Source organism: Volvox carteri, assembly GCF_000143455.1.
Source record: "Volvox carteri f. nagariensis unplaced genomic scaffold VOLCAscaffold_115, whole genome shotgun sequence".
NCBI classification, from domain to species: Eukaryota; Viridiplantae; Chlorophyta; class Chlorophyceae; order Chlamydomonadales; family Volvocaceae; genus Volvox; species Volvox carteri.
In genome coordinates this window covers 22,918-39,084 of record NW_003307658.1, presented here as the reverse complement: position 1 = coordinate 39,084, position 16,167 = coordinate 22,918, and the positions used below count along the sequence as shown (strand labels likewise).

General features: G+C 54.1%; 3 protein-coding genes across 3 annotated transcripts; 2 read left to right on the top strand and 1 right to left on the bottom strand.

Annotated features, from left to right (window-relative positions):
- Positions 1 to 1,308: 1,308 nt before the first annotated feature.
- VOLCADRAFT_108413 (uncharacterized protein) lies at positions 1,309 to 3,880 on the bottom strand (the record flags this gene model as incomplete). Its single annotated transcript, XM_002958956.1, has 3 exons — positions 3,247 to 3,880; positions 2,559 to 2,740; positions 1,309 to 1,469 (listed from the first exon to the last, which is right to left on the bottom strand). The coding sequence occupies exons 1-3, from the start codon at positions 3,603 to 3,605 to the stop codon at positions 1,309 to 1,311; spliced, it is 702 nt and encodes a 233-aa protein (XP_002959002.1). The 5' UTR covers positions 3,606 to 3,880.
- A 3,009-nt stretch (positions 3,881 to 6,889) lies between these two features.
- VOLCADRAFT_100348 (uncharacterized protein) lies at positions 6,890 to 7,614 on the top strand (the record flags this gene model as incomplete). The annotated part of the gene is made up of 2 exons (XM_002958964.1): positions 6,890 to 7,228; positions 7,363 to 7,614. Coding segments are annotated over 2 exons (591 nt in total), but the record flags the coding sequence as incomplete, so codon positions are not given.
- Positions 7,615 to 13,228: 5,614 nt separating this feature from the next.
- On the top strand, positions 13,229 to 15,123 carry VOLCADRAFT_108410 (uncharacterized protein; the record flags this gene model as incomplete). The annotated part of the gene is made up of 4 exons (XM_002958963.1): positions 13,229 to 13,340; positions 13,455 to 13,698; positions 13,801 to 13,971; positions 15,070 to 15,123. The coding sequence occupies exons 2-4, from the start codon at positions 13,483 to 13,485 to the stop codon at positions 15,121 to 15,123; spliced, it is 441 nt and encodes a 146-aa protein (XP_002959009.1). The 5' UTR covers positions 13,229 to 13,340; positions 13,455 to 13,482.
- Between the last annotated feature and the right edge of the window lie 1,044 nt (positions 15,124 to 16,167).

The following is a 16,167-nucleotide window of genomic DNA, read 5'->3' as shown; positions in this document are numbered from 1 at the left end:
ATCCTTTCACCCTACCCCCACAATCCCCTCCCACCACCCCCCACCCTCCACAATACCTTTTCTCACTCTTATTCCGCCCTCCCTAAGTCATCCTCCCTTCAACTCCCATCTGCCCTCCCTTCTGCCCTTCTGTGCCTTCTCCTCTGCTGTCCCCTGCTCTCCCTTGCCCTTCCCTCCGTCTTTTGTGTTTGATATGTGTGTGCCCTCTGCCCATGTGCTCATGTGTTCACGGACACACCCCTGCGCCGCCCCGTGCAGCGCCGTCCTCCCCCGCGCCGCCCAGTGCAGCGCCGCCCTCCCCTGCGCCGCCCGTACAGAAAGACATTGGACAGTTTTGCTTTCATTTTTACAAAGTTCACCAGTAGCAATAAGGCATTTATCATCTTTTCTGTCTCACATATTGCAGGCTGGAATGCCGCACGTCGCTGTCGCTATCGCACATACAAGAACGGAGCAAATACTTGTTCCTATAATAAGAGCATTACTATTATTACTATTTGAACTACTGTGTTCTTTGTGGCTTGAAGGAATGCTATACCGTTGACATGACAAAGTCGACTTTGTTCGGGTCGAGTTTCCTTCACGTTCGTCAACCCTAACAAATTGCTGTTGTTTAAGGGAAAAAGACGGTTGTGCTGGAATTGCGAGCAGCGCGCTGGCAAGAAATCGGTTAGCATCGCTCCAGGGCGGCACCTCGTCTGGGCACAGGCCTCACGCGCTCGGAAATTCGGAATTTGACCCCATGAATTCCCAAGCAAATCCGGGTCAAATCCCATCGGGATTTGAGGATTTGAACCCCAAAACAATAAGCAATATAATGGTCATGCAAAGATTTCCTCGGGCCTGGAATTTGACGCATTTGAGAATTTGAACCCCCCAAAACAATTATCATCATGCAACATGGCCATGAAAACAATTCCATACGCAGCCGTTACAATATATTGCATATCTTCGAGCGGCATGTTATGCTCGTGCCAGTCAGTCCTCGCGCCGCATGCCTTCAAACATTTAGTTAGACTTTTACTATTAGAGTTATTCCTCCAAAGCCGGCGCTCACCGCAAAGAGCGATGTCAGACAGCGGCGATGGACAACCCAGAGGTGCGAATTTACTTTTCAGCTTGGACGCCAAGGGGCCTCCACAGGCAACGGATTATGCATAGCGAAGATGTAGGATTAGCTCATCAAGATAGCAACGATGACTGCGTTATTATGCAGAAGTGATGGACCTTACGCGAGATGGTGCCGACCGACCCCCACTGGGACGCCGCCGACTGAATAACGGAGCCGCTGTGAGCACGAACAGGTGCTTATGCACATTGGAAGGTCTTAGTACAGTGCACAGGCTTGCGCGGGAGGGCTCCATGCAGCGGGTTACACAGGCCAAGAGTGGACATGACCGCCAACCGAGGTAACCGCACGAGCATGCCATGCCCGGCCAGTGGTTCTGTGTGAGCATCGCCTGCTGCTGCTGTTTGAGTTGGTGGAGGTGCAGGAGTGCGGGGCCTGTTTGCAGCTGGGGCCGCAGCTGGTACGGCGGCAGCAGTGGCTGGGGCAACACCACCCTGCCCTGCACCCGCCCTAGCCCAACGCCGCCCTCCCCTGCGGCCCCCCAGCCCAATGCGGCCCTCCCCTGCGACCCCCCTGCCCAGCTTCGCCCTCCCCTGCACCCGCCCTAGCCCAACGCCGCCCTCCCCTGCGCCCCCCCATCCAAACGCCGCCCTCCCCTGCGGCCCCCCAGCCCAATGCGGCCCTCCCCTGCGACCCCCCTGCCCAACGCCGCCCTCCCCTGCACCCGCCCTAGCCCAACGCCGCCCTCCCCTGCGGCCCCCCATCCAAACGCCGCCCTCCCCTGCGCCCCCCCTGCCCAACGCCGCCCTCCCCTTCGCCCCCCTCGCCCAACGCCGCCCTCCCCTGCGGCCCCCTAGCCCAGCTTCGCCCTCCCCTGCAGCCCCCTAGCCCAACGCGGCCCTCCCCTGCGACCCCCCATCCAAACGCCGCCCTCCCCTGCGCCCCCCCAGCCCAATGCGGCCCTCCCCTGCGACCCCCCTGCCCAACGCCGCCCTCCCCTGCACCCGCCCTAGCCCAACGCCGCCCTCCCCTGCGGCCCCCCATCCAAACGCCGCCCTCCCCTGCGACCCCTCAGCCCAACGCCGCCCTCCCCTGCGCCCCCCCTGCCCAACGCCGCCCTCCCCTTCGCCCCCCTCGCCCAACGCCGCCCTCCCCTGCGGCCCCCTAGCCCAGCTTCGCCCTCCCCTGCACCCGCCCTAGCCCAACGCCGCCCTCCCCTGCGCCCCCCCATCCAAACGCCGCCCTCCTCTGCGGCCCCCCAGCCCAACGCGGCCCTCCCCTGCGACCCCCCTGCCCAACGCCGCCCTGGGGAGGGCGGCGCTGCGCTGGGCGGCGCAGAGGAGGGCGGCGCTGCGTTGGGCGGCGCAGGAGAGGGTGGCGCTGCGCTGGGCGGCGCAGTGGAGGGCTGTGCTGCGCTGGGCAGGGCGGTTCAGGGCAGTGCAGGCGCGGGGTGGGGCGGGAATCGGAACACGGCAGAGGTGCCACCCACCTCCTTGTGGGTCTGGGTTCAATTCCCAGGTGTCCCCAAATGTTATGACCCATGTTACATACACAACATACACACATACGTCCGTGAACACATGAGCACACAGGCAGAGGGCACACACACCAACAAACACAAAGGACGGAGGGAAGGGCAAGGGAGAGCAGGAGACAGCAGAGGACAAGGCACTGAAGGGCAGAAGGGAGGGCAGAAGGGAGGGGAAGGGAGGATGACTTTGGGAGGGCGGAATAAGAGTGAGAAAAGGTATTGTGGAGGGTGGGGGTTGGAGGGAGGGAGGGATGGTGCGCCACGCATTTCTCCCTTCTTTCACACCCCGGAGGACAAAACAGCCACACGGCTCTATGGGGCCGGAGGCTTCAGTGTTATTAGCATATGCATCATTCGCGCCCACACGAATCCCCCAGGGTCCCTGACGTATTTAACCGGTGGCTTCCCCATTCGTTTAACTGGACATTCATAGGAGAGTCACACACACACAACCTGCAGAGGCACACAAACGCGCGGCACGCTAAAACCCGCCATCAAGCCTGTGATTTATTTAACTTCTGGAGAGACATCCCCAGAGTCCCGGATGGGCAGTGGCAGGTGTTGTATCGTGTGCGGGGTTTTTGATTGTTGGGGTGTTGTGCACAACACATGGGTGAGGCGCTCTTGCTGTGTTGTTTCGTCTCACCCCACAGCCTTCACCACACAGCCTCTGGGGGTCAGTTGTTTTTTCAAACATGCCACGTGACGCCACCACACGCCGCCCTGATTCATTTGGAGGACACAATATCCGAATGTGTCAGAATGTCTCGACGACGCCGGGGTTAAGGGGGATGCATTTGCAATACGTCCAAAACATGATACATGTCGGATGCATGCAATGTGGTATAGGATGTGGGGTACGTTTAGACTCTTTTTATAGGACAGAGGGTGCAGAGTCGTCCAGCTGTGGAGGGCTGGAGAGAGGTGCCGTGGGGGACTCTTTTTAACATCTTTTACACAAAAGCTATTGTGGAGGAACGCGCATTTTTGTGGGTAGGAATGCATGTGTTTTGTCTTCTCCCACTTGTGGTGGTGTAAGTTGTTTTGAGCCACACCACCCTGTGGGGCGCAAGTGAGATTTTGTGCACACGCAGCTGCAGCTGCGTGTGTGCATGTGCATGCATTCGAACTGTATATTCGTTGCCGACCCGTGGGTTTCTCTCTGCCCCGACGACACCCTGTGGCGCCCTGGTTCCCGTATGCTAGTTTTAGCACGTGTGGAACAACTTGCAGAACGATAGGTGGGGCACTCGTACGATCACCAACCGGGTAAAGCGACCCTTGCGAGTGAGATGGTTATCCCATATGAAGAAAAAGTACAGTTTGTATTCGTTTTCTTGCCTAACTGTTGCACGTGCCGATTCAGTTCATCAAGGGTACCTGGTTGAGCCTTTCGGTGTTTGTTAGCCCGTCCGTCGCCGCTGTCTGACATCGCTCTTTGCGGTGAGCGCCGGCTTTGGAGGAATAACTAAATGTTTGAAGGCATGCGGCGCGAGGACTGACTGGCACGAGCATAACATGCCGCTCGAAGATATGCAATATATTGTAACGGCTGCTCATGGAATTGTTTGCATGGCCATGATAATTGTTTTGGGGGGTTCAAATTCTCAAATGCGTCAAATTCCAGGCCCGAGGAAATCTTTGCATGACCATTATATTGCTTATTGTTTTGGGGTTCAAATCCTCAAATCCCGATGGGATTTGACCCGGATTTGCTTGGGAATTCATGGGGTCAAATTCCGAATTTCCGAGCGCGTGAGGGGCCTCGTCTGGGCCAGGTGTCGCCGCGGGCGTGCTGTGTGAAACAGAAAAGGTGGCAAATGCCTTCACGATACTGGTCAACTTGATACCGCGGGCTAGGAGCGCTCCTCCCGCATATCACAATGTTTATCCCGCATACAGCGAATCGCAAGCTTATGCAGTTTAGGCTGCTGGGCATTGGCGGTGAACGGAGCGCACAAGGGACGGCGTTATATACCTTCGGTGGAGCGAGTATGTCCCTGTTGCGGCACTGATAGCCTTATTGAAGATGAGCAGGACGTTTTGCTGGACTGTCCGGTGTACGACAAAATCAGATCTGATACGGATTTCCCATGAAGTGGGAACCTGAACGCCTGGCAAGGATGCTGGAACGTATATGGTCCCACCGCAACTCTATCGTTCCCTTTGGTCGTTAGTATCCTTCATCACTTGTTTCGTTGGAAGTGCGAGGTAGGATGGTGCTTATAGGCGATCTGGCAGCCCTTGAGCCCTCGGCTCGTATTGGGGCGGTTTGCAGGTAGGGGGAACGCACCCACGACCATGTAACGCACACACAAGTATCTGACCAGGCCTGAGACTGCCCAGGGACTACTGCCCAGCCCCAATGGAAAGACCACCTAAGCTCTCTCCCGCAGACAGGAGAGGGGTGTAAGGGGCCTCTGTCCCCACCTAAACAGCCGAGAGCCGCAGGTCCGATAGTTCCGTTGTCGTCCCCCGGGGGTGGGAGGCGTCGCATGCTAGTTCCGTTGTCGTCCCCCGGGGGTGGGAGGCGTCGCATGCTAGTTCCGTTGTCGTCCCCCGGGGGTGGGAGGCGTCGCATGCTAGTTCCGCTCTCCTCCCCCGGGGGTGGGAGGCGTCGCATGCTAATTCAGCTCTCCTCCCGCGGGGGTGGGAGGCGTCGCATGCTAATTCAGCTCTCCTCCCCCGGGGGTGGGAGGCGTCACACGGGCGTACTCTCTCACGAGTCAAGAGGCTCTGTCACGCGAGTTTGTGCACTGAGCCTGAAACACACAACAAGATAGCCTTCAAAAACAAGTGGGGTCCATTGCTCATGCAGTTTTACGGCAGGAGATAACTGATGCCCTGACCAACCCGGAGTGGGAGGGTTGGGGAATCTCAATGTTACGACTGTTTTCCTTCTTGGAGTGCAATATTTGGAGTGGAATACCGCAAGAAGTCATGGGGGTAAAGGAGCGTGTTGACTGGTTGTTGAGTAGGCCTCTACCCGAAGGAGCGATGATAACGGCACTAAGAGAGCGTTTGATGAGCGGCTGGGACCATACGCGTCTGACTGTCTTGCCAGAGGAGTACCCATCAGATGGGAAGCAACCAGGAGTGCAAATGGCGAAGGAGGAACTGGATGGGGCTGCCCTTTTCGGCAGCTGCAGCCGTTATGTGGCCAACACATGCTAAGGTTTTCATTCCTCGTTTAGCACATCGTAAGCTAATGCAGATGAAAAACACGTGTTATTGGAATGCCCAGCCTATAATGATATTAGTGCTGAAGAGGGATTCGATCATCAACAGAGCATGTTGGAGGCCATGAAATGGGAACCAGTACGTCTGGCGAGGATGTTGGAACGTATGTGGACTCAGTTACCCCTTTTGGACGCTAGTCTGGGCTGATGTACGGTGTTTCCTGTTCTCCGTGGCTTTTAGGCGTTGTGCCCTTGGGCGTCCGGCTCGTATGGGTAGTTTTACAGGTATGGGGTCACGCACCCCCAGCCATGTAACACACATACACACACAACAAGACTACTCTCCATCCCCGGCCTGATCCGGCTCTTGGGGTTCACTAAGACTGAGGAAACCCGAAAACCCTGCACATACCCTACCCCTCCCTATTAAGGCGCAAGGCCCTTCACCCGATTCTCTGTTGCAGGGTGATGGGGGGCGGGCACGCGATGGGGGGTTGGGCACGGACTAGGCTAGCACCATTTAGTTTACCGTCGGGGCCAGGGATGCCTCGGGGCAGTGTTACAGTGGGCTCCAGACGCACAGAGAGCGGCCATGCACTGCACCTGATAGGATGAGGGCAAGCAAGACTCCCACCCAGACCAGGCAACGCAATTCACCTAGACAGCCAAGAGCAAATCCAAGGGAAGGCTCAGAACCCACTAGGGAGTTTGCCATTAGCTCCCCAATTTGCAAAAGTCCCTGGAACCGCACCAGAAGGACCATCAGCAAATACTGTTATGGAAAGGGGTGAGACCACCCTGAGACCCCTCCGAGATGTCAACGCCAACCGTCGCAAATTGTTCCAAATAGAAGCTTGCACATAAAAGTATTAATATTTCGCGAGTGAGATGCGTACTTTTCGGAATTGAGTGTGTGCCATCTGACCCCGACGGCAGCCATGTATCAAAGTTAAGGAGGCAACACCGCAATGGAACGGAAATGGCATAACATTATATGTTATATGTTTGCCATTTGTCATGGAAAACAATTTGGACAACTTCTGTTGCTAGTCATGTCACAAGGCATCTACATATACATAAAGGAGCGACCAGGCGGAAAAGCGCAGCCGTATGGGACCCGGAATGATACCGACAGCGACCTGGGCAGCGCGGAGTACGGTGCCGACGGAGGTGACAGCGATTGAGAAGGGACTGCAGCTGCCGAGCAGGGAGCTGACGGCAGTGAATATGTCGGTGGCAACGCAGGAGGTGGAGAAGGAGGGGCCAGCGGCAGCAGGGGCCCCGGAGGTGGCACCTCGGGAGTGGCAGCAGCAGCTACGACTGCAGCAGCCGGGAAGGGGTGTGTACGGGGCTCCAAGATGGCGGCCGCAGGGTCTGCAGCTCCGGCCGTCGCAGGGGCAGCAAACCCAACGGCAGCTATTGCACCAGCGACCACCTTGTGGGCGCGTGGTGTGCGGGCATCGCTATCCCCATCCGTGGCCTGAAGGGCAGGGCCGGCAGCGATAGCGCCCTCAGTAGGGGCTAACCCGACCGCCAGAGCCCCTCCTCCACCACCTCCCGAACCAATCCCGCCCGGGCATGAGCTGGCGCTCATTGGGAACAACAAAAGCAAGATACCACCCGAGACCACACTCAGCGCTGTGAAGGCAAAACCCCCGAAACAGCTGCGAACCGAGGGCACCATTGGACTCACGTACACGGCTTCACCAGGCACTCTGGAGCGAGCGAGCTACAGACCGCCAGCCGGACGCGATCCACGAGTACAAGGGCCGGATAGCCGGGGCGTCGATGCGGAAGGGTTCCGACTCGTGGCGGGAAGTACACGAAACGGGCAGGTGGGCCAAGGAGGAAGCGGCAGTGGGGGAAGGGACGACAGGGCACGTGACCAACTGGCGGGTAACAGGGCAAACCGCTTCGCAAACCTCCCTAACGCTGACGAAATGGATGACACCTAGGGGCACGCGAGCCGAGGGCTACGGATTTTACCGTGGAATGTTCATGGGCTATTGGAGGCGGGAGTTTTCAAGCTCAACCAGACAGGAATTAGGTCGTTCGTCACGAGTCATGATATTGTTGTTATAGCTGAGGCGCATTTGAAAGACAGTACTGAGGAGAAAGACACAGCTTTGGAAGGGTTCCGTATTTTCCGGGTGGAGAGGTCAAAGGAAGCCCTGAGGGCCGATTATGGAAGCGTCGCGCTGTATGTATGGGAGTCACTCACGAGGGGTATTACGGTAGTGCGCAAGGACAACCAGCTGCCAGGGTGCGAGGTCATTTGGGCACGCGTTAGCCTTTCTACAGGTAGCAGTCTCCTGATGGGAGCCTGCTACCTCGCACCAGAGACGTCCAGGGTCTACCCGGATGGTGGAGGCACCGTATCACAGCGCACTGCAGCAGCAGAAGCCGTTTTGACCAGGATCCCACAGTCGCTAACGGAACTCAGGCTTGGCGATGAGGACGTACTGATAGCCGGGGACCTTAACGCACATCTGTCTGGAGCACAGCATGAGCGGAACCGTGCTACCCCGATGGACCTACCTGCTTACGTGAACGACATCTCGGATTTAGAGCAGTCGCAGGCCGTATGCGAGGTCATGGGTTTTGAAGGACTGAGGGACTACCAGAATTATGAGTGTGATGATTATAAGCATCGTGTGATGAGCTCAGGCAGGCTGGAGAGGCCATACCGGCTAATGATAGTGCACGATATCTGGGGTTAGTGTATGGGCCGGAACAGCAGTTCTGGGCCCGCTGTCAGCAGTTGTATGACACAGCTAGAGCAGCTATGTTCGCGTTGAGTGCAAAATTAGATAAGCTGAAGTTGTTCGCCCCAGATGTGAGGATCAAGTCTTTCGATACGCAGGTACAAGCAATACTGTTGTATGGTTGTCAAGCATGGGGGCCGTTTATGCTAGCTGAGGTCTCGGACAGGCTCAGGAAGCGGAGTGATGCGAATAACCTTGCAGAGGGGCCCTTCGAGGCATGCCTAAAGGACAGAGCAGTGCAGCTTCAGATATCTTTCATGCGGCAAATTGTAGGAGCTGCCAGACCAACACACCGCCTCCTGTTCGCAGAGCTATCGCAGCTACCCCTACACTACCACGTTCTCAAGCAGGTTGTGAGGTTTTGGAACCATGTCCGTTTACAGCGTGGGTCTGTGGCACACCAAGTTTTGCGACAGGAGGTCGCAGGATCCCTCTCCAACCCCGAAGGGGCCGGATGGGGGACACTACTCCTCCGTTTTCTATGTTTTTTTGGGGCACGACGTATGGAAAGAGGCCCCGCAAGGGCTACATGAGGTAGACGAACGAGTGGAGTGGCTGATGATCAGGCCAATGCCAGGTGGTGTGATTTTGGAGTTCAAGGACCGATTAGTGAGTGGTTGGAAGCATACGCGTTTAGATGTCCAGCCAGACATGTACCCTTCAGACGGCAAGCAACCAGGAATTCACATGGCGAAGTATAAGCATTAGATGGGTCTGGCGGCCGAACAAGCGGGCAGGAAGGAGGTGCTCCCGCATATCACAATGTTTATCCCGCGTTCAGCGAATCGCAAGCTTATGCAGTTTAGGCTTTGCTGTTGGGCATTGGCGGCTAACAGAGCGCGTAAGGGACGGCGTTATATACCTAGGGAGGAGCGAGTATGCCCTTGCTGCAGCACTGGTAGCCATATCGAGGATGAGAAGCACATTTTGCTGGACTGTCCGGTGTACGACAAAATCAGATCTGATATGGATTTCCCACGCTTCAAGCACATGAAGGACGGTATGAAGTGGGAACCTGAACGCCTGGCAAGGATGCTGGAACGTATATGGTCCCAACGCAACTCTATCGTTCCCTTTGGTCGTTAGTATCCTTCATCACTTGTTTCGTTTGATGTGCGAGGTAGGATGGTGCTTATAGGCGATTTGGCAGCCCTTGAGCCTTCGGCTCATATAAGGGTGGTTTGCAGGTACGGGGAACGCACCCACGACCTTGTAACAACAAGGCATCTGTTGAACCATGACCCTGAAGCAAGGAACGAAAACCAAATGAACTTTGAACTCTCTAGTACAAATTAAGGCAAGAAGAATGTGAATATGAGGCGGAGGTCTGACCCGTGTCGTGGTACCTGTGACGCGTGGTACCTGGCACACTAAATTCCTCTCTAGAACACCCAAGGCACCCAGCGGTGGACGTACACCAATGCTTTCCTTCAGCACCCTTTGCCTGTTTCGTGCGCCAAGCTGATCATTCATGTTGTTGTTATGGACGCATGGATTGCTTACCCCTTTACATATGTTACTGATATTTGCGCTTGCTATCGGCCATAGCCGGCAGACGCAGGCGCCACAAATGCGCAGTGCTTACGCCCTAACGGCGTGAATATATAAAGATGGCGAGAGGAGAAATTTTGCGAGTTCCTTGCGAGTAGCGACTTGCGACTAACAAGGTTGCAAGTGGCTAGCCGTACGCAGGAGTGCACGCCGCACCCGCAACTTGTTTTCAATCAGCCGTAAAAAGAAACAACCGGTCTGCCTGTAGTATTCATTTGCCTGGATGTCAGCTCAGCTGCGGGATCTGCAATGTAAACTTTACAATCCCTAATTTCGTGAGAGTTGCAAGTATTTTAACGATTAATACGGACAAAACTCGAGGGCCCAAGTGAAAACGAATTGGCACTAAGTTCTCCACGTTTTAAAGATCCAAACATACTACATATTATATCTTTTCATATACTTGAATGCTTCAATGTGCTCATTTTAGTTATTCAATTTTACTGGACGGTGCTCAGGATCCAGGGCCCGGTGGTTCTCATGCCTTTTCCGTACAGCAGGACGTGAAATGCCTACCATAAGGCTAATTTGGTATAAAGTCTAATAAAAGCTTTTCCAATTTTGCATGTTTTCCATATAAGCATCACAATGGCGTTGTCCGTGCTCTCGCGTAAATCACTCGCGGCCTTTTCCAGGCACACACGCCATACTGTGAACTTGGTTAGCCCATCGAGTTTGCGTAGGAATCCTTCAATTCGTGTTCAGGCACTTGAGAAGCCTCTTGTCGGCTCCCTTGCGCCGGATTTCAGGGCGCAGGCGGTCTTCGACCAGGAGTTTGTTGAGGTTTCGCTGTCACAGTATCGTGGCAAATATGTGGTGCTGTTCTTCTATCCGCTGGATTTCACTTTCGTTTGTCCAACAGAGATAACGGCTTTCTCCGATCGCTGCAATGAATTCAAGGGTATAAATACGGAGATCCTTGGCGTTTCCGTAGATTCTCATTTCACGCATCTTGCTTGGATCCAAACTGATCGCAAGGAGGGTGGCCTTGGCGACCTGGCCTATCCCTTGGTGGCTGATTTGAAGAAGGAGATCTCCAAGGCTTTCGGAGTCCTGACTGACGACGGCATTGCTCTGCGCGGGCTTTTCATTATTGACAAGGAAGGTGTTGTCCAGCATGCAACGGTTAACAACTTAGCTTTTGGCCGGAGCGTGGACGAGACGAAGCGCGTGTTGCAGGCAATTCAGTACGTTCAGTCGAACCCGGACGAGGTATGCCCTGCCGGCTGGAAGCCTGGCGACAAGACCATGAAGCCTGATCCAAAGGGCTCCAAGGAGTACTTCGCAGCCATATAAGCTTGGCGAGACGTATGGCGTAGGCCTGCAATAGAGACTCGAGCACTAGTCCTCAGGGATTGGACATTCCAATGGTTGTACCCCATTGAGTTTTTCCTTGCTTTCTTGATCTAAGAGTTTCAACTGTGGGAGTCACTGATTGGAGTTGGTTTATGCGGGTGCAGTGTATTTTCATGTCTCCAGACACATTCGAGGTTGATTTTGCCTCTGCTTATGGCATTGGAAATCAGGGAAAATAAAGCAAGGGTCGTTTTTGGTATTAGGAATGGAGAAATGTAATATCCCTTTCGGTTTGATCATTACCTCTCTTCAGGCTGCATGGGCAAGTAGACCTGTTAGAAATGTTAAGAACACCTGGAAGAAAACTGCGCAGAGAGGAAAGGCCTATTGGCGAACACAAAACAATTCTTCAGAAACGCTAAATACACTCGGGCCTGTGCAGCCATTCAACGCTCTTTCAGGATTGCAGTTGTGATCTTCAAGGCATACTCGGATTGCTACGGAAATTACACAGGGACTGTCCGGTACGCAGGATGCTTAACTTGCGTTATTGCCAATGATAGGCTACGACCAGGGGTGCGGTGTAACTTGGGATCCAAAATTTTTATGCCGGGCGTATGTCGTATCATTGCGTCGCTCGAACGCCAGGCGTATTACGTTTTATACGGCGTATTCACCCAAAGAATAAGCTTTCTTGGTCACTATCCAGATGCACGTATTATTGCAAGGACAACTTGCATTTTGATAGCGACAAAGAAAACGTATTATTTAGATTCTTGGACACTAGCCGCGTGACCCCTGTTGACTGCAAAATGGATCCCTCCCGCCGTGCAGGACTTAAAACAAGCGCGATAATAACATGACTGACCACGACTATAAAGCATTGTTCCATGTATTCTCTCGCGTGATATGTCTCTGGCGGACCAGCCTTCACCGACAGCCGACACCGCGCACGCAGACCCCAACGTATATTCTCCTTCAACTACAGTTCACCGGCTTAGAAGTCTTGTCATACTTCCCTAACCCTTTGAAGTATTTGCAAAATACTCCCCCTTTTGGGCCAGGCTTACGCCACTTGGGTTCACGCCGCGTCGAGCAGCAATAATAAAAGCCATAAAGGGCAGGCCCGGCCTACCACCCCCTGCTTAGAACAATGTATTTGTTGCGAGGATGCCGTAGCATACTACAATATAGCAACATCTACAGAATATCAGGCGGCCGAGGGGCTTACCAGTTTATCATGTAAAGGTAGCTCTAAGCGGGAACGATCTATCAGCTAACTGCAGTCGGCTACAACTTTAATGCTACAAGATTTCCAATGCCACATTGTGGCACCAAATATTGGATGAATGCACCGCTTTTGCTGACATAGCGCTAAAGTGGATGTCCCAATGGGGACTCCCTTCGGTTTCCTCACTGGGGACTCCACCGAAGGGAGCCCAAAGGTGATGAAACCCATCGGCTTACCCTTTGCGGGTAATTGCTATGTATTTTGTACCCTAGGACAGCCGGCGGTGGGGATCCCTATAGCCCATGTATATGCCCTGTAACGGGGGCCCCCATTATGGGGCCCCCCATTACAGCCCCCCTTACGGCCCGTAAACTGGACAGGCCCATTAGCGGCTCAAGCCATAACGGGCCCGTCAGCGTTTGTACGGGGGGTAGGCGCCTATGGGTCTGTATATGGGGATATGTGCTCCCATTGTTTAGCGCAAACTAGGAAGGACTGTTCACGAATGACTGGCCCTATTTACCTTTTGCTAGCAAGAGGCGATTTGCTTGTTGATGAAGTATTTTGGAAATCTGTTAGCATGGTTTTGTAGGCAAATAGGGCCGGTCATCAGTGAACAGCTGTTTGTGAAACAGCTCGACGATCCTTCATTATCTCCTCTGTTAAGGCATATGTTGGCGCATACGTTGGTGCCGTGGATGTGCGTGGGCCGGACAAGGTAAGAATGTTTTTCTGACTGTGGAACTGGCCGGGTGCACCCATGGTTCACTTCTCTCCTCATTTACATTAAGTCGCTTTCCATGCCTGTCTCATGCCCATGTAATTATAATAGGATATCCTGCAATGGTTGACGAGTCGAAATGCACGGGCCGGGTGACGTCCACGACCCACATCGAGAGCATGCATTGGCAGCACCTGTTGCACTGCCGCTGCAATATGGCGGCCTCCGTCTGTTCATGCAAAGCAATACATGGAAATGGTACACGCCAGATTTCATCTTGGACCTGGTGCACGAGCTTTTTGCGCCAGGCTGCATCGACCTGGATCCGTGTTCTTGTGCCGCTGCAAACACGCAGGTGCATGCCACTTCCTTTTACGATGAGGCGACGGATGGACTGGCAGAGGGCAATGCCTGGCGATGAAATGTGATTCTCAACCTGCGTTTGGTGTACAGAAAGGACACAGCCTTCAAGGCCTATTTTTTGCGAGATTTGTTCTGGGAGTATCAGGCGGGGAATGTGAGGCAGGCCGTGGTGCTATTGAAGGCAGGTATAGGCTACAGCTGGTTCAACGATATGCTGAACTGGCCAGTGTGCTTTCTCCAGGAGCGCCTTTCGTTTGTCCGGCAGGTGGGCACTAGTGATGAGCTTCAATGGGGAGCCCGTGCGCAGAATCCACACGGCAGTGTCATTGCCTATATGGGCCCTGCCGTTGAAAGGTTTGCCACCTTGTTTAGTCGCATTGGGAGCGTGCCAGGCATGACTCGTGGGCACTGTCCCCCCCCATATGGGAGGGAGCGAGGGTTTGTTGTGTTGTTTGCAATGAGTGCCAGCCATTTGGTGTGAAGCAAAAATGCATGGACGACTCTGATGTTAGACTCCCCAGCCTAGATTCGGTGCTGCCAACTTCCTTGTGTTTATGTTTGGTTTGCTATGGGACGTGACTAATAAGCAGAGGTCAAACAATTGAATGCATGACGGCCTAGTGAGATGGCTGATGTTGGTGCATGCACTGATGATGGCCATGCCTTTGGCAGACAGCAGTGGTGCAGCCTGCCGGGGCCGCTTTTGGTGAGATGTGCTCATGTGTGTCAAGTGGGTAATGGGAGGCCCGTTGTGGTGCTGGTGAACATGGGCATGGGCTATACCTGGACAGCTGATTATGGTGCTGTTGGGCCTTGCTTTGTGAAGATATCTCTCGGTGTTTGGTTTACCAAGTGTATGAGCAAAATCGACCACGACAACGTGCATGTTTGGTACTGGCTTCGACCACCACTTTCACCAGACGCTGTAAGATGCACCACAAGTGACAGCACACCATGCAAGCAACTATGGACAACTAAACCATTTATCCTTGGCCTGTTTTGCAGTCCTGTCAGTATTCCCAATTCTGCACCTCCAGCCTCATTTTACAGCAGAACACCCAATCCTAATCCTCCAACTATGTTCCCTATCCTATGGCAGCGAGCTCATCCTAAACTTGCGAAAGCCTGCAATCGCCATCCTGTCGACCAGGGTCCCATCCCCATCCTTGCCCAGGGCTCCCAATCCCCTCCTTGGTCAAGGTTGCAATCCCCATCCCTCAGGCAGGGATCCCATCCCCATCCTCACCCCCGACAGCAATCCCCATCCCAAAAGTAGTGTAGCACGCCTAATCCCTAATCCTCCCCTTGGGCCCCACATCCCATCCTGACGTCGTCAACCCTATTCCCCATCCCGCCTGACCAGTACCTGCCCCCAATCCCCCATCTCTGCAACCCTCTGCGTGAGGCCTGTGGTTGATGTGACTTTGAGCTCGGTCCATTGAGGCAGCCAAAGTGTTCTGTGCTCATACGATCTTTGTTGGCTACAGGCGAAATACTTTCAATAGAGAATGATAAATAGTACCGATGGCGCGTTTCAGCCAGGTGAAATATTATGTTTTGTCCGTTACACACTCAAGGCCTGGGAGTTACAGTTATCATACGCTGTCATCTCAGAATTCCATTATGAGATACGCGGCGCCTTTTGAGATTAAATTTAGCCCAAGAGGCGTTGATGTGACTTTGGCCTCGGTCACTTAAGGCAGCCAAAGTTGTTTGTGCTCATTTGTGCTCCAGAGGGTTGCAGAGATGGGGGATTGGGGGCAGGTACTGGTCAGGCGGGATGGGGAATAGGGTTGACGACGTCAGGATGGGATGTGGGGCCCAAGGGGAGGATTAGGGATTAGGCGTGCTACACTACTTTTGGGATGGGGATTGCTGTCGGGGGTGAGGATGGGGATGGGATCCCTGTCTGAGGGATGGGGATTGCAACCTTGACCAAGGAGGGGATTGGGAGCCCTGGCCAGGGATGGGGATGGGACCCTGGTCGACAGGACGGGGATTGCAGGCTTTCGCAAGCTTAGGATGAGCTCGCTGCCATAGGATTGGGAACACAGTTGGAGGATTAGAATTGGGTGTTCTGCTGTAAAATGAGGCTGCAGGTGCAGAATTGGGAATACTGACAGGACTGCAAAACAGGCCAAGGATGAATGGTTTAGTTGTCCATAGTTGCTTACATGGAAACTCAAACAAACACAAGGAAGTTCTGCTTGCAAGTCGCGTCCCATAGCAAACCAAACTCAAACACAAGGAAGTTCTGCTTATAAGTCGCGTCCCATAGCAAACCAAACTCAAACACAAGGAAGTTCTGCTTGCAAGTCGCGTCCCATAGCAAACCAAACTCAAACACAAGGAAGTTCTGCTTATAAGTCGCGTCCCATAGCAAACCAAACTCAAACACACGGCCTTGGCCATCTCTTCATTAGTCCTGCGCTTTTTTGGGCGAGGCCCCGGGCGCGAAGCG